Source organism: Equus quagga, chromosome 10, assembly GCF_021613505.1.
Source record: "Equus quagga isolate Etosha38 chromosome 10, UCLA_HA_Equagga_1.0, whole genome shotgun sequence".
Classification (NCBI taxonomy): Eukaryota; Metazoa; Chordata; class Mammalia; order Perissodactyla; family Equidae; genus Equus; species Equus quagga.
Window position 1 is genome coordinate 82,194,680 of NC_060276.1, and position 18,000 is coordinate 82,212,679.

Genomic DNA, 18,000 nt, shown 5'->3' on the forward strand with positions numbered 1-18,000 from the left:
GGGGGGGGGGGGGCTGTTTATTCTGCTGGAATTGCCTTTCATCCTTTCCTTTGCCACCAGGGTGCTGACTGGTTTCTGGAGCAGCGTCTTCACTCCTACCCAGCTCTTGATACTGGTTTTCATTCCCAAAGGCTGTGGACACATCTAGGCCCAACTAGGTTGATGGCCATAACTTGCCTTCAGTGCTACTCCTTTCTGTTCTTGGAACCGGGAGCTGACTGTACCTGAGTCCCTTGGATCACACTCAGGAGCTTGGGCTGATGGCCCCTCATCTCAGGAAGTCTTAAGAGGAAGGCAGATGGGTCTCAGCTAAAGGAGGATCCAGCCTGCAGAGTGAAGCCCTGGGGGCTGGCTGGAGGGGTTGTTGATGGGCATCTGAGCTGGCTGACTACCCAGCTTCCTCCTAAGCTATCTCCTCACCCTGGGCAACTTTCATGGTAGGTACTACTGGTAGCCATGACTGCCGTGGCCGCTGCCCCTCTTCCCCCTTCTTCTTTCTTTCCTCAATATTACTTTCTTTTTGCTTCCTAAGAAAGGAATTTTGGGGTAATGAATGATAGGATGTGTGTTTAGTGATGGTACTGGAGCCAGCCTTAAGAGAAAGGGCAGGCACTGGAGTTATCTCCACAGTTAGGCCTGGAGCTGATGGTTGATGGTTGGTATTTTCTTACCTCTCTGCTTATTTCTCCTCATCCCATTTCCATAATGCCTAAAGAGGGGATGGTGTAAACTCTAGGACTACTGACACTTTCCTTTTCTGACTGCTTCTTGAGGGAATGGCTAGGAGAAGCCTTGGATATACAAGCTTTTTGAGACAGATCCTTCTTTGGAAGGAGGGGTCATGTGGTATCCTAGAAAGGGCTGGAGGATGTGAGCCTCATTCTCAACTGCTGGTTACTAGCTGTATGCTCTTGGCAAAGCAGTTCAGCTTTCTGTGTCTCTGTTTCTTCATCTGTAAGGTGGGGATAATAATAGCAAAGGTTAGAGTGAGGATTGAATCAGCTAATGCATGCAAAGTGTTTAGTGCCTGGCATATCTTAAGTATTCAATGAATGGTCCTTGTTGTTATTTTTTAAAAATTTATTGTATGTCAGGCACTATGCTAAGTGATTTCACACATGGGACTGTGTTTAATCCAGACTATAATTCTTGAGTGAGGGATGGTTATCTTCCCCACTTTACAGATAAAGAATCTACAACCCGGAGAAGTGACTTTCCCAAGGTCACACAGCTAGAATTGGAATGTAAGTGTGACTGACTCCAAGTCTAGGGCTCTTCAGAATAATAATAGACCAAGTATTAGACTCTGTAGATAGTTTCCTCTCCTTTCCAAAACTAGGGTGAGAAGGCTCCAGCTCTCGCTGCAGTTCTGCTGGGAATTTCCTCCCCCCAGCTTGTGGTTTTCTCCCAGTGGTCCCAAAACCCCTACTGCCTTGCTTCTGTCTCCTTTGGGATTGTTTCTTACTCCTGGAGAAACCCTAGAGAGAGTAGGGGCCTTTGTAAGCTACCTTTCAAAGTGTGGCAAGGAGGTGGTGTAGCAGAACCTTGATAATGGATGGACAAATCCCAGTGGGAGTACTCTTGAACCATCAAGAAGGACAAGTCTGAGCTGATGACCCCTATTGTTGTACCTACTATTTATTGACCACTTGTGCATCAAGCTGTGGCCCAGGTGCTTTGGGAATATTATCTCTAATCCCCACAATAACCTAGCCAAGTAAGGATTATTGTTCCCTTTTTCAGATAAGAAAACCAAAGCTCGGATGGGTTAAGCGGCTTGCCTAGAATCACACATCCAAAGTGGTAGAGTTAGGATGTGAACCTAGATCTGTCTGACTCGTTTTTGTCTCATTGCCTACTGGCTTGGTATAGTTCACAGGATGAGACTAACATACATGAAATGATGGTGAGCAATAAAAAACATCATATTATTATGGGCTAAGTTGTGAGGACTGGATTACTAAAGACAAGCTCCCTGGAGGAGATGGTACTTGAGCAGTACCTTGAAGAACAGGTGGGATTTAGATTAACGAAATGGCAGGGGGCATTCCAGGCAGAGGAAACAGTCATAGCAATATGTAAAATTGGTTGAGGACTTACCAGACCCTGTTCTAAGCAATTGATATGCATTATCTCTTTTGATCTTTACAACCCCATTAATTAGGTACTATTATCCCCATTTTACTGCTATGGCAACTAGAGCTCTGAGAAGTCACCTGTCTAAAGCAGCAGGGCTAATGAGTGGTCACGCTGGGATTCGCACCAAAGTGGGCCAACTCCAGAGCCTGTGCTAGATTCTACTGGAAAACTAATAGCAAAGGCACAAAGCTGGTTGCAGTGTGTGATTGGAGCAGAGATGTGAGAGACTGGGCTGGCAGATAAAGATAGCTTATAGAGGGCTTTGCAGGGCTAATCCAGCTTACATTTGATGCAGGACAGGGTAAGAAATAGGGAGCCAGTGAATATTCTTGAATAGGAGAGTGCCACAATTCAATTGGTGTTTGACATGATATGGTCTAAAAGCAGTGACTGGAGGTGGAACAAGGGGACACTGGCTGGCATACTGATGCAGTATTTTGGACATAGAATGTTAAGGGCTTGGACTAGAATAGGAAGTGTTGGTGATGGATTCTGTGGAGGAGAACTGCAATTATGTGAAATAGTTTCACTGAGAATGGAGAGAGAGAGGCAAAGCCAGAGACATATCATAAAAGAAAACTCAGCAGAACTCAGTGAAGGATTGGACAGTTGGGGAGAAGGTGGTATCAACACTGACTGCTCACATTTTAAACCCTGGGCTCAGGAGAACTTCAGGAATCCTGGATGTAGAAGAAGGGCCCAAAATAAGAGAGATACCCTGTTCTGTACTGTATCCTCAGTGCCTAGAAGCATAGTATATAGTAGATACACATGGCACAGTACGTAATAGTACATAGTACTTCTGCGAGACGTTTTATAAATAGTTGTTGAAGACTACCGGGTAACAGCAGCTGGAGATATTTCTAACATCATGGCTTTGTGTGTGAGACTCTGGAGCAGTTACACACCCCCAAGGCTCTCTCATGCCTTCAGCGTCCCTGCTGGGCCCTCTGAAATCCATAACAGAATAATGTGGTTAGAAGTGGGGGCCTCACCTGGCTTTCCTTCCCATAAATCTTAGCCACTGCTGCTGACCTGTGGCTCTGGTTCCTGACCTTTGACAAGCAGCTTCCCCTGTTCTTCCTCTTACACCTCCTTGTCTGTGCCTGGCCTGTTACCATTCTACCCCAGGTTTTTCCCAGCAACGCCGTTCTCTTCAGGACTACCTTTTTAGGCCTTAGCCCTCTAGAACCTTGCACTGCTGGGATTTTCTGTGTTTCCGCTGGGGTGAGGGGCATTCCTAGCTGGGATGGAATCCAGCCTGAGTCTGTCCACTACTGCTCCTAGGAGGTAGACAGCTGATTTATCCTACTATGTAACAAGCTTGTTGAAAACAGGGACCCTTATCTTAGTCACCTCTGCGCCCTCAGCATCTAGTATGGAGTCTGCCACAGTAAATGACTAAATAAATTAGTAAATAAGCTATTATCTATCTCTCTCTGTCATCTACTTATTCATCATCTGTCTCTCTTACTCTGTCATTCATGTCTCTCTCTCATCCATTTCTCTCTACTATGTATTTCTCTGTAATCTTTCTCAGTTTTCTCCCTTTCTGTCATTTGTTTTTCTCTATATCATCTCTCCTTCTTATCTCTATCATCTACCTGGCCCTTCTGACATCTATCTTTTTTTTTCTTTTTCTCTCTCTCTTTCTTCTCCTTCCCCCTCTCTCCCTCCTCCCTTTCCTCCTCCCTCTCTCACTCTGCCTCTCCTCCTCTTCCTCCCTCTCTCATCAATCTTATCTTTATCTTCTGGCATACCCATGCCCCACGTGTGATCCTCCCCATACCATTCTTCTCCACTTGCAAGAGTGGCATCTATTCATATGAAATATACCAGAGGACAGGGATGGGTGCTGTATAAGCCAGTCAGTGCAAGAGGTGTGGCTGCAGCCTCCAGCACCAGACAGACCCTGTGGTCACATCCAGGGCCTTGGCCTCAGACCTGTTTCCCTTTATTCACCCCTGTCCTGCTAAGCAGTCAGTCTCCTCTGTCAGCCTAGCACTGTGCCATTCACCATGTCGTTCTGTTTTCCCTGACAGCACTTGGGGCTCCTTGCCACCATTTTGCCTACAAACTCAGGTGTCTCACCTCTATGCCCATCTTAGCCTTCACTCTCTCAATGCCTTTACTGTACTTTATTTGAATTAGCTCTTTCTCTCTCACTAATCTTAAGCTCTTAAGGGCAAAGACTGTGTTTGATTCATCTCTGTATTCCCAGAGCTACACACAGATGGTACACAGAAAACATATAACAACAAATGCTTATCAAATCAATGAGCAAGAATTGGAGAATTTGCAGCCCAGTATTGACTTGTTCAAACTTCTCAATCACTTGCCTAAGCCTTTCTTCAAGAAAAATGGGAAGATTGGACAAATTGATTTTTTTTTTCTCAAAGAAAATTTAGGGTGGGCTCACTGTTCATTGGGCAGCAGCACTCATTGATTCCACAAATATGTACCGAGCATCTACTATGTGTCTGACACTGTCATATGTGCTTGGGATACACCCATGAGCAAAACAGCTCTGTGAAGCTAACATTCCATATCTCCAGGATCCCCCTGAGATGAAGGAGATTTGAGTTGTGGGAGCTGAGGAGGGCCACTTAAGATTCCCACACCAGCTCCTTGCAAGATGTTCTACTTCATTTAAGGGAAAGAGGGGGTGGGGGCGGAAGCTGCCTGGGAAGTGATTTCAGCTCTGGTTCCCTAAGCTGACTTCCTGTCCCTTTCTTGCTGTAGGAGAAACGCCCCTGTCAGTAGGCCGCACTCATGGCATGTGGCCAAGCTGCTGGAGGGATGCCCTGAAGCGGCCACCACCATGCATTTCCCTTCTGAAGCCTTCAGCTTGTCCTGGCATTCCGGCTGCAACACAAGGTGAGTATAGAACCCTCCCCTCAAGATGGGCTGGCGGGTGGACAACCTGGCCACTCCTCCTCCTCTGCTCTAGTCCCTCTTGAATGTTAATAGAGCCCGGAGTGCTATAACAGAAAATGGACTGAGAGTCCAGAGTACCTGGGTTCTAGTCCCTGTCTGCTGCTAACTCTCTGTGACTTTGAGACAGTCTCTTTCCTTCTGGGAAATGTTTCCTTGAAAAACTTACCTCACTTGTCTTGCATTGCAAGACACCATACTCTCCTGCTTTTCATCCTATTTCACTGGCTGCTCCTTTGCAGTCTCTTTCCCTGGTTCTTCCTCATCCCCCTGGTCTCTTAATGTAGGAGGGCCCCAGGGCTCAGTTCTGGTCCTCTTCTCTAGCTTCCGCACTCACAACTCGCTGGTGATCTTGTCCAGTGTTCATCAGCTCTGTCACAGAGCCAAAACCTTCAGAATGGGGAGCTCCCTGAATAACAGGGTCTGCCTGCAGCGAGGATCTCTCAATTCAGGGAGCTTGGTATTGTCTGTTGTTGAAACAGCTGCCCAGAAGAGGCAGAGAACTTTTTTGGCAAGCTCAGAGCCAGCAAAGCTGCTGGCCTCAGCTGCCTTTTCCCTTCCATAACAGGATCTTCCCGGTAGGAAGGGATTTCTGTTGAGGAGGCTCAGGGAAGCTAAGGGTTGACTTTGCCCCCACTCAGTGACTTTATTTGGCATTGGAAGCTAGGGACTCAGGGCAGAGGCAGAGGCAGTTTTGTTCTTGAAGAATACGCAGAAACGCATTCTGAGCTTGGATACTATTTGAGTGGGAGTGTGTTGGTTTTCAGCAGGAAGGGTGGTGTGGTGAGTAGCAAGTCCCCTTGCCAACAAGGAATTGATGGATTCCTAGCCAAGAGTTCAAGCGAGCAGAGTGGCTGAGGGGCAAGCAGGGAGCAAGATTAGAGGAGGCTGACCTGAGGGTCTGGGGGGCTCCCGCCACCGCACAGCTCTGGCTTTCTGAACTTTGGCTGTTCTGAGAGCAGCCTGCAGTTTCTAGGGTTCTAGTTGTAGGGAGTTACTGGCATAACTTGGCTCAGTTTGGCTTTGTGTGTGGGAAATGGTATGTAAAATTCAAAATTGTGTCTGATGCTAGTCACTTCCTTGGCCTCCCGAGTTTGGCTTTGCTGTGGGGGATAAAGGTAGCATGGGTCGGGGGGAGGGCACGCACTATATTATCAATCCTAGTAGTAGAGAAGATGCTGATAACAATAGCAATGAAAACAGCAATCCAGAAGGCAGGTACTACCAGGTATTGAACGTTTGCTGGGTGTCCGAGCTGTGACAAGAGCTTTACTTTTATTATCTGATTTTACCCACAAAGCAACCCTCTGGTGTAGATATTACTATCATTCTCATTTAATAGATGGTATAGCAGGAGAGCTAAGACATTGGACTCACAGAAGCCTGGGGTTGAATTCCAGCTCTGCTTCTTTAGCAGCTTCGTGAGCTCATCAGTTTACCACTCTAAGCTTCAGTTTTCTCAGTTGTAAAGTGGAGATAATAATCTCTCCCCTTCAGTTTGAAATTAGGTATTGTAAAATGCCTAGGATATCATAGGTCCTCAGTAAATGGCCAGGATTACTATTATCCAGAACAGGGAGCAACTAAATTCCAGCCCTGTCTGGGCCTTAAGCTAGAGCTAGGTGATCTTGAGAAAATCACCTCCTCGAAATCACTTCCCTTTGTGTGACTTGCTTTACACCAGTGGTTCTCAAAAGTGTAGTCCCTAGGCCAACAGCACCAGCATCACCCAGGAACTTGTTGGAAGTAAAAGTTCTCAGGACCCACCCAGACCTAAAACCCTGGGGATGAGGCCCAGTAACCTGTGTTTTGATAAGCCCTCCACGTGATTCTGATGCACACTCAAATTTGAGAACCACTAATTTACATAATGGGCTGGCTGAAATCGAATCAACCCTTTAGGGCCCCTCTCTAATGCTGATATTCTTTGATTGTCTCTCCTGGCAGAGAGCCACATGCTGGACTCCCTGGGGACAGTGACAGGCCAGAAGCAATTCTAGACTCACTGACAGCAGGGAAACAAGTATAATCGTCAGTGGAGTTTTCCCACTTCTAGTCCTTGGGATCCTGCCCCATCCTTCTTCAGAATGTCATCTTGTCTCCCATTTTATCAGGTTGCTGTGGTGCCCCAGTGTCCATCTCTTTCCCTGTTTTCCTCCCTTCCTTTTTTGCCTTGTCTCCCTCTCCTTTGTGGCAGGAGTGCCTCTGGGTTGTCCTGCCTTCTCCCATGGCAGGGCTGGCCAAGGTGGGAAAGGGATTTGGTAACTTGGCTAACTAACCAGTGTGCCCTGTATCTTTCAGTGACGTGTGTGTGCAGTGGTGTCCACTCTCCCGGCACTGTAGCACTGAGAAAAGCAGCTCCATTGGCAGCATGGAGAGCCTGGAGCAACCAGGCCAAGCCACCTATGAGGGCCACCTCTTGCCCATTGACCAGAACATGTACCCCAACCAGCGTGACTCAGCCTATAGCTCCTTCTCGGCCAGCTCAAATGCCTCTGACTGTGCCCTTTCCCTCAGGCCAGAGGAGCCAGCCTCTGCTGACTGCATCATGCAAGGCCCAGGGCCAAGTAAGGCCCCTAATGGCCGGCCTAATGTGGCTGACACCTCAGGAGGTAGCCAGCGCACCAATGGGGGCCACCTGACTTCCAGCTCCCAGATGTCATCCTGCCCACAGGAGGTCCACCACTCAGGGCCTGCTAAGACTACCAGGGGCCCACCTCAACCTCCAATGAGGCGAGACAGTCTTCAGGCCTCCAGAGCCCAGCTCCTCAATGGAGAGCAGCGCAGGGCTTCTGAACCTGTGAACTCCTTGCAACAGGAGAAACCAAGCTTAGAAACCGTTCTATTCCCAAGAAACCCTAACAGGTTCTGCTGCCTCAGTGGGCAAGATCAAGTGACAAATGAGGGCCATCAGAACTGTGAACTCAGCCAAACTCCTGAACCCAGCCAGCAGGGCTCTGAGCATCTACTGATGGAGGCCTCAGCCAAAGCTGTTGGATTCCCAAAAGCATATGACAAAGCTTCCAGTGTAGATTCCAGCCCACTCAACAAGGCTTCAGCAGAGCTAGCTAAGGCTTCTTTTGGCAGCACTCTACACCTCACAGGGCATCGCCATAGTGCGCCTGAACAGCTGCTGGCATCCCACTTACAGCGTGTACACCTTGATACCAGGGGCAGCAAGGGAATAGAGCTCCCAACTGGGCAGGATGGGCATGAGTGGACTCTGTCTCCTTTGCATAGCAGCCACACAGAGAAGAAAAGTCCATGTCTGTCTGCAGGAGGAACCCAGGACCAGCCCAGCAAAGAGAGAAAGACTAGGCCAGTGGATGATAGGCCTTTAGGTTCAGGGCACCAGAGCCCAAGCAGTTCTCCACATGGAGAGGCTGATGGACACCCTCCAGAAAGAGGTTTCCAGGACCCAAACAGAGTAGGCAGTGAATTGGCCATCCAGCAGCCCTCTGCTTCTGACTCGCTTATTCAACAAACCAGGGACTGTTCTGCAACCACTAAAGTACCTGGCAGCACAGAGGCGACTGAAGAAGGGGACAAGGAGCCCAAGGAGTGTGGCCGGGTGGGTGGTAGGCGAAATGGAGGGACCCGGGGCCGCTCAATCCAAAACCGGCGGAAGAGTGAGCGTTTTGCTACCAATCTGCGTAATGAAATTCAGAGGAGGAAGGCTCAGCTCCAGAAAAGCAAGAATCCCTTGTCACAGCTGTGTGACACTAAGGAGCCAGTGGAAGAGACCGAGGAGCCCCTAGAAAGTCCTTCACTTCCCCCCTCTAACTCATCTCTTCTATCTTCATATAAAAAACCACCTAGCCCCAGAGACAAGCTCTTCAACAAGAGCATGATTCTCAGGGCTAGGTCTTCAGAGTGCCTCAGCCAAGCCCCTGAGAGCCATGAATCTAGGACAGGCTTGGAGGGACAAATAAGCCCTGGCCAGAGGCCCGGCCAGGCCTCTTTGGGCCTGAATACCTGGTGGAAAGCATCTGACCCATCCTCCTCAGACTCTGAGAAAACAGATGTTCACTGTGGAGTCCGTGGAGGTCAATGGAGATGGTCTCCAGAGCACAACCTGCAGCCACATGTGGCACTAGCCATGGAAGGCCCTTCCAACCCAGGTGACAACAAAGAATTGAAGGCTTCTACTTCCCAAGCTGGAGAGGAAACCATCCTCTTGCCCTTTGCAGACAGAAGAAAATTCTTTGAAGAGAGTAGCAAATCCTTATCTACATCTCATTTGCCAGGTTTAACCACACATGGCAACAAGACTTTTACCCAGAGACCAAAACCTATAGACCGAAACTTCCAGCCAATGAGCTCCACCTATAGGGAATTGAGGCGCCATCCCATGGACCAACCATATCATGCCACAGACCAATCATATCATTCCATGTCACCCCTTCAGTCAGAAACTCCCACTTACTCCGAATGTTTTGTGAACAAGGGTCTAGAACAATCCATGTGTTGTAAGCCACTGCACTGTGGTGATTTCGATTACCACAGGACCTGCTCTTATTCCTGCAATGTCCAGGGAGCTGTAGTCCATGACCCTTGCATTTATTGTTCTGGGGAAATCTGCCCTGCTCTGCGAAAAAGAAATATGATGCCCAACTGCTACAACTGCCGGTGCCATCACCACCAGTGCATCCGGTGTTCAGCTTGCCATCATAATCCTCAGCACAGTACCCTCGAGGACAGCAGCTTGGCACCTGGCAATGCTTGGAAACCCAGGAAGCCGACAGTGCAGGTGAGGACTTAGTTCTTGGATGGGTGAGCTTCATTCTTCTCCTTTTTCTTGGATGGGTGAGATTCATTATTCCCTTTGTGAGGAGAAAGGGAGGTAAATCATTTGAGAATATAACAATTATCATTCCTCAAAACTGAATGGTGCTGGCTTCACCAGATAGGAGCTTATTAACCTTGGGTAAGACACTCAGCCACCAAAATTGCAATTACCTCATCTTTAGAGTTAGAACAAAATAACTTTTGCCTCACAAAATGGACAGAACTGGGATTTATGTCCTGACCATATAATTGGTATCTGAGTGACCGCAAGCAAGTCATTCAACCACCAAAATTTGCAGTTATGTGATTTTTAAAGGGAAAAAAAGGAATTTTACCTCATAAAATGGCCAGTACTAAATAAAGTCTTATTATCTCATCTCTATAGTGGAGGAAAATAATGTCTGCCTCATCGATTAGTTGTGAGGATCAAATGAGATTGTGTACAGAGAGTGCCAGGCCCAGTGCCTAAGACAAAAACAGTGCACATTCCCTTCTATTTCCTGCTTTAAAACTATTTGGAGCCGCCATATTAGAAAATGTACCCCAGGCTTTGTTTTCAGAGATCTGACTTGTCTGGTTTTCTAAAGGATGAATCCTTCCCCCCTTCTCCAGTCTCGCTCTGTCAGAGACCCACGTCTAGACTTGCTGCTGCCGCACCTACTTATGACCCACAGCCCTAACACAAGGCACCACCATCCCGCAAGGTACCTTTGGGAGGACCCGGTATGTCCTCGCCGGTTCACTGCCTGATCTTTCCCCATGGCTTCCGTAGGACCACCTTGTGACTGGTGCACTCAAACCCGAAGTTAGTTCCTGTGTTGAACTGTTGTTGCATAGGCAGACACTTCTGAATGACTTAGGGTATGAAATTGCTCAATACATGTTCTTTGAAAAAAGGAACCTTAGAAGTGAAAGACGCCTGACACAAAAGAGTACATACTTTACTGTTCCTTTTATATGAAGTTCTAAAACAGCTATTCTATGGGAAAAAAATTCAAAACAGTGGTTGCCTATGAGAAGTGGCATGAGGAAACTTTGTTGGGTGACGATAGTGTTCCTTATCTTGATAACAGTTTCGTTACACAGGTGTATACATTCGTCAAAACTCAATAAATGTACACCTAAAATTGTGCATTTCACTGGAAGTAAATTTTGCCTAAAAATTATGGTAAACAAATATCAAACTTTAATAATATATATGCTGAAGTTTTTGAAATATATTGATGTATGCAACTTATTTTATAGTTTTCAGCATACAAATGTTGCACATATTTTGTATATTTATCCCTAAGATTTCATGTTTTTGACGCTATTATAAAAGTATTGTTTCCTTAACGTCAAGTTAAAATTCTTTGTTACTACTATATAGAAATGCAATTTAATTTTGTGTATCAGCCTTGTATCTTACAACCTTGCCCAACTCACTTATTAGGTCTAGTAGCTTTTACAAGGTTTTCTACATAGACAATCATGTCATCTACAAATAGAAATAATTTTATATCTTTTTTTTTGAGGAATATTAGCCCTGAGCTAACATCCACTACCAATCCTCCTCTTTTTGCTGAGGAAGATTGTTGCTGAGCTAACATCTGTGCCCCTCTTTCTCCATTTTATATATGGGATGCAGCCACAGTGTGGCTTGATGAGCGGTGCATAGGTCCGCACCAAGGATCTGAACCAGCAAACCCTGGACCGCTAAAGCGGAGTGCACGAACTTAACTGCTACGCCACCAGGCTGGCCCCAATAATTGTGTATCTTAATTTCTACTGTGTATGGCTTTTCTAGGGGAGAGAGAGGTCTTATTGCACTATCTAGGATATCCAATACAACGCTTAGTAGAAATGCTGAGGGCAGATAGTGTTGCTTTGTTCCCAATCTTTCCCTACTAAGTTTGATATTAGCTGTAGGTTTCTATCTAGATTCCCTTTAATAGGTTGAGGGAGTTCCCTTTTATCCTTAGTTTTCTGAGAGCTTTTATCAGGAGCAGATGTTGGACTTTTTTCAAATGCTTTTTCTGTATCTATTGAGATGGTCATATAGTTTTTCTCTTTTAGTCTATTGATAGGGGGAATTACATTGATTGATTTTTGAAATAAGAACCAGCCTAGCATTGCCAGGATAAATCCCACTTGGTCATGATCTATTATCCTTTTATATGTTACTAGATTTGATTTGCTAATATTTTATTAAGGATTTTTGTGTCTATGTTTATCATGGATTTTAGTCTATAGTTTTCTTGTAATGACCTTGTCTGGTTTTCATATCAAGGTGGGCGGCCTTACCAAATGAGTTGGGAGGTATGCCCTCCTCTTCTATTTTCAGGAGAAGTTTGTATGGAATTGCTGTTATTCCTTCCTCAAATGTTTGCTAGAATTCATCATTGAAGCCGTCTGGGCCTGGAGTTTTCTTTGTGGAAAGATTTTTAACTACAAATGAAATTTCTTTAATAGATACAGGGGCATTTAGGACATCTGTTTCTTCCTGAGTGAGCTTTGGCAATTTGTCCTTCAAGGAATTTATCCATGTCATTTAAGTTTTCAAATTTATGGAGAGAAAGTTGTTTGTAACTTACGTTGAAATGCATCAAGAATTAAAGATGGATTGGTAGATGGATAGAGGAGTGAATAGATAGATATGTGTTAAGGCAAATATAGTAAAATATTAATTGTAGAATCTAGGTGGTGGATACATGGGTGTCAATTGTGAATTTGTTCAACTCTTCTGGATGTTTGAAAATAGTCATAATAAAAAGTTGAAAAAAAGAGGAGAGGAAATATAAAATAATGGTTTAAGGGCACTGATGCTGGAACCAGACTACCTGGGTTCAAATTCCTAAGCTTTCCCTTCTAAAAAAAAAAGGAAGTAATAACAGTACCTACTTCATAAGGTGGTTGTGAGGCTTAAATGATGTAACATGTGTAAGGCGCTTAGAACAGTGACTGCCAGATAGTAATCATCTTTAAATTCTCTCTGAAAATAAAAAGAGATTTTGGCTTAGCTTGAGAAACTTTTGCCGAAAGAAGGACCTGCAAGTCGACTATAGAGAAATGGGCCTGAAGTTGGGGAGGAAAAGAGAGGAAGAGATGATGGCTCCAGAAGTGTCAGCCCAGGGCCAGTAACTCCATAAGGGAAGGAGGTGAAATTTGCAGGTTGCAGCAATTGGTAGCAACAGTGCAAGTGTGCCTGTGCTCATACCATGCCTCTCCTTTTGTACTCTGAGGGAAGGACACATGGAGTTCCTAATGCCTGTTAGATTAGCTATGCAGATCTGCTTAGACACTAGGCTTTCAGACATGTGGATGGCCGCTGGGAGCCAGTTTGTGCCCATTTCTACCCCTGCCACCTGAACATACCTGCCCAGACACGGGGAAAACTTGCAGCATGGGTTAGCTCTGATGACTTACCTGATGACTAAGGTAGTTGTGATGGTGGCTGTCTGGAGCAGGGCTGAGACCCTGTTCCTTATGGCCCCTGAAAGAGGCTGGGGAGCTAACTGGCTCCTGTTTAGTCCTGTTAAGAGAACTAAAATCAGCACACACTTACATCCCTGGCAATACTTCATGGCAGTTAGTTTTACATATATTATCAGATTATTTCGTTTAACAATTGTATAAGTTATAATAGGATCCCCATTTTTACAGCTGAGGAAGTTGAGGCTCAGAGAGGTCACACATCTAGCAAGTGGCAAAGCTAGGATTTGAACAACATAACAATAACTAACATTTGAGTATCTACTGTGCACCAGGTCCTGTTCTACGTGCCTTACATGTATCAACTCATTTAGTCCTCAAAGCAATCAAGAAATAGGTACTGTTATTATTACGATCTCATTATTAAATAGCTAGGGGAAATGAGATAGAGAAGTTGGGTAGGTTGCCTGAGGTCACAGAGCTAGTGAAGGCAGGTGTGGGATTTGAATGTATGTAGCCTAGCTTCAGAGGCCAAGCTCCTAATTGTGCTACATTGCCTCTTCATAAGCTGATTGCAAAGCCCAGGCCCTCTCCAGTATAGCAGGATGCCTTTTAGGAGTATAACTTCCATCAGGGCAACAAGTTCCCACCACAATCCCCACCTGCAACAAGCTGCGGGGATAACTGCCTCTTTGGTTCAAAGTGCACAGGCAATTTATAGCAACTTAAGTGGCTCAGGAAAAAAAGTAAGGTGATACTTGGGAGCTGAGATGAAGTTTGGGAGTTTGGACAGGACTTTATTTTCTTTGGCCACTGCTATTTACTGAGTGCTTCCACAGGGCTAGACAGGGCATGGCAGGAAATCCTGGTTCCCACTAAGGCTGAGCGAGTAATAGTGTCTTTGAGGGCAGGGACATCTCACAAGGGCATGGAGGTAGAGTCTGAAGCATAAGTGGTTAGAGCTGCTCTGACATGACAGGTACAGGCAGGGACTGCTCTGGGCCTATGAAAGCCCAAGCCTAGAAACAAACCTCATTTTTTCCATGGCTGCTCACATTCGGAGCCTCCTCTGTGCTGAGCGCTACGCTAGGCATTCGCTATGCACATCCCATTTTATCCTCACTACTGGGGAACCGGCAAGGCTGGATAGCATAATCCTTATTTGTCAGATAGAAAGCTGAGGTTCAGGGAGATGGCATAACTTCCCTCAAATAACACAGCTAAGTGTCTTAGCCAGTATGATAGACATCAGGTGTCTTACCACCAAAAGGGAGGACTGCTGAGGCAAAGGTAATAACACTTTGAATGGGACCAATAATAGCATTGGAGAAAGAGGGGATTTGGATAATCAGTGAGGTTTAGGGAAAATCTGTGCATTCCCATTGGGCTAAGCTCTGAGTCACTAGGTAGAGGATACTGAATGCAAAATCAGGAAGAATGTCAAAGTCAAATTTGCATTCGATTTGGAGCTAGAATAGAAAGGTAGGGACATTTTTACAAATGGCACACATGGCTTGAGCTAGAAGGAAAAGTGTTACTTGGGCAAAGCCCTTAAGGAAAAGATGCCCAGGGTGAAGAGTCTACTCCTGTAATGTTGGGAATGTGGCACCCACCACTCATGCTCCCCAGAGATGCGCCCACCTCAGCCTCTGGCAGCAGGTCTGGGAGGACGAGGAAGAGCACAGGGATGTGCTGGCATGCATGCTTTCCATCTGCCTCACCCTGGGAGAGGGTTGCAGCAGCAGGAGCTATAGGCCTCAAAGCCCCCCCAAGGGCCAGGGCTTCCAAGAAGATGCTTTCTATGTTCGAAGAGACCAGAGGAATGAGCAGGTTCACCTGGCAAAACAAACAAAAAGACCTCCTTTGCAAGAGCCAGAGCAAACAGCAAACGTGCTAAACTGGTTTCTAACGTGTTTTGGGAGGGAGTGGAAAAAGAGGGAAATGCAGAGTTTCTAGACCACACCGTCTGGGTCCTGAGTGCTCTCCTAATCTCTGCATGCCCCCAGCTGCTGAGCAGGCCTCTTGACAGAAAGGCAGCCCTCCAGGTACATATTTCTCTCGCCTGTGTGGGAGAGTAGAAGGAACCAGCTGGGAGGCCTGGCCGGGGACAGGTTTCTGACCTCCTCACATTTTTGAGGCCATCTAGATACCTGGCTGCTCAGAGCTCCCTAATTTATCGGAATTTTGCTTTGCAGGAATTTCCTGGGGACAAATGGAAACCAATAACAGGAAACAGGAAGACCAGCCAGTCAGGGAGGTAAGTGACCGCTCAGGGAGTTGGGGTGAGTTGGTGCCTCTGAAGCTTCTATAGAAATTGGTAAGGTCTTCTGTCCACTGTTTCCTTTGAAGAACCTGGTCTGGTGTCCATACCAAGGGCTTGATGCCATAGATGTAATCCAGCCTGCCCCCAGACAGCTGGGCTACAGACCAAACTGATTGTTAGGACATTTTGGAATATGTTGTAGTCAGGCAGTATTGTGGGACATTCTGCTCATCAGCTCAGGAGGCCTGAGGCAGGCCTGCTTAGGCACAAGGACATGTGGGACCAGACGGTGCTGAAACAGATCAGAAGGCATAAACTATGCCTGCCTTCCCGGCAGCCACTGGGCAGTTGGAGGGGGCAGAGAGGAGCTAAGGCTGTCCAGCTACTACTGTGCTGTTGCCTCAGAGTTGTTACAGGTACTTGTTTCTTGGGTTCTACCACCTTTCTTTTTACAGGGCTTGTTGAGAACTTAAGGTCTGCTCATTAAAAGCCCGGGGGCAGTTCATGCTAACATCAGGTTAAAATTCCTTGGGGCTGGCAGTGGCATTGTTGGTTAAGTTCACGCACTCCACTTTGGCAGCCTGGGGTTCGCAGGTTTGGATCCTGGGCATGGGCCTGGCACCACTTACCAAGCCATGCTGTGGCAGCATCCCACATAGAAGAACTAGAAGGACTTATAACTAGGATATACAATTATGTACTGGGGCTTTGGGGAGAAAAAGAGAAGAGGAAGATTGGCAACAGATGTTAGCTCAGGGCCAATCTTCCTCACACACAAAAAAAGCATACTTAAAAAAAATTCCTGAAAAAAGACAGGGACATTTTTACAAATGGCATATATGGCTTGGGCTAGAGGGAAAAGAGTTGCTTCGCTTAAGGAAAAAAATGGCCAGAGTGGAGAGTCTGCTACTGTAATGTAGGGAACAAGGCTCCTGGCACTCATGTTCCCCAGAGATGAGCCCACCTGCCGTAGGTGACCATAAGGCGTAGACAGTTACCTTCTCCGGGTTGCTTTCCATCAGCCTGGCCGGACCTTCTCTTTTGTGAAATCCCTTGATATACCCTTTCAACAAGTTCTTCTCCAGGCCAAATTGTACAAGAGACCCCTAAATTATATTGATTTTTAAACTCAAATTCTAGGAATGCAGGAGGAACAGGGAAGAAGGCTTTTAGCTGTGCCTCTGTGAGGACACTAGGGAGGGGGCATCAAGGGAGAGGACTAGAATCTGAGTCTCTTGACCCCTGAAGAGTCCAGGGTCCTTTCTGGGGGTCTACATTATCCCCTGTGATTTGGTGGTGTAGTCAGGAATAATTTTGGTTTTCTTTTGGCTCCAAAGTCTGGGAAAACTGTCGGTTCTCTGGTTGGCAATAGAAAAAGGGAGGAACTCAACATTTGTGGATCATCTACTAAGTGTCAGTCACTAGGCTGGATCTTTTTACTCCATAAATCTCATTTACACACATAATCTCATTTATTCTCCACAATAGTTCATTTTGATCCTTATTTTATAGATGAGGTCCCGAGAGATTGTGTAGCTTAGCTAAGGTCACACCAGAAGTAAGTGATGGAGCCAGGATTCGGACCGAGGTTTGTCTGGCCCCGAAGTTCATGTTTTTCCATTATAACTCCTTCAATTAGGATCCCTAAGGAGACCTTTCAAACAGATCCTTAGCATCTTGTCTCGGGAGTCTAAGGCCTGGGTGGGGATACTATGGCTGGTCTTGATTCCCTGCTGTGGACTGACTTGTACTGTGTCCTTGGAGAAATTGTTTCAGTCTAGTGGGTCTGCTGAGTTTCCCATATTAGACTGAGATCTTTTTTTTTTTAAAGATTTTATTATTTCCTTTTTCTCCCCAAAGCCCCCCGGTACATAGTTGTATATTCTTCGTTGTGGGTTCTTCTAGTTGTGGCATGTGGGACGCTGCCTCAGCGTGATCTGATGAGCAGTGCCATGTCCGCGCCCAGGATTCGAACCAACAAAACACTGGGATGCCTGCAGCGGAGCGCGCGAACTTAACCACTCAGCCACGGGGCCAGCCCCTAGACTGAGATCTTCGAGAGAGGTGACCACACTTTGGTCATAGACTTATTCTCTGTGTTTAGCACAATGCCTGACACCAAGAAGTTGCTCAAGAGGTATTTGTCATCTGCTTGCCAAGTGAAGAAACAGAGCCTTCGCCACCATTGGATGAGTGAAATGACACAAAAGTAATAATGCTAACTAACATTTCTTGAGCATGGTGCTCTATTCTAGGCCCCATTCAAAGCACTTTACTAATATTTATTTATCACAATAACCTTAAGGTGTAGGTACCCTTAGTCTCTCCATTTGACTCAGAGAAGAAACTGAAGCACACACAGATAAATTCATTTGCCTCAAGTCCCACAGCCAGTAAGTTGACTAGACCCAGGCAGTCTAACTTCAGAGACACTATACTACACTACAGTGCTTTTCCAAAATGGT

At 46.2% G+C, this 18,000-nt stretch overlaps 1 protein-coding gene across 6 annotated transcripts in view; it reads left to right on the forward strand.

Moving 5' to 3' along the window:
• The window catches only part of SHROOM4 (shroom family member 4), a 209,544-nt gene that overhangs the window by 160,472 nt on the left and 31,072 nt on the right, over window positions 1-18,000 (forward strand). For 5 of the 6 annotated variants that reach the window (XR_006890312.1, XM_046673430.1, XM_046673426.1 and 2 more), the window contains 3 exons: window positions 4,882-5,016; window positions 7,375-9,823; window positions 15,468-15,529. Coding sequence is in view for 5 of the 6 variants with exons in the window: in XM_046673430.1 (XP_046529386.1) it covers window positions 4,882-5,016; window positions 7,375-9,823; window positions 15,468-15,529 (2,646 nt within the window). In the remaining variant the exon portion in view is untranslated. Of the gene's footprint in view, window positions 1-60; window positions 438-4,881; window positions 5,017-7,374; window positions 9,824-15,467; window positions 15,530-18,000 lie in introns of all 6 variants that reach the window. The other variant, XM_046673427.1, reaches the window with a different exon arrangement.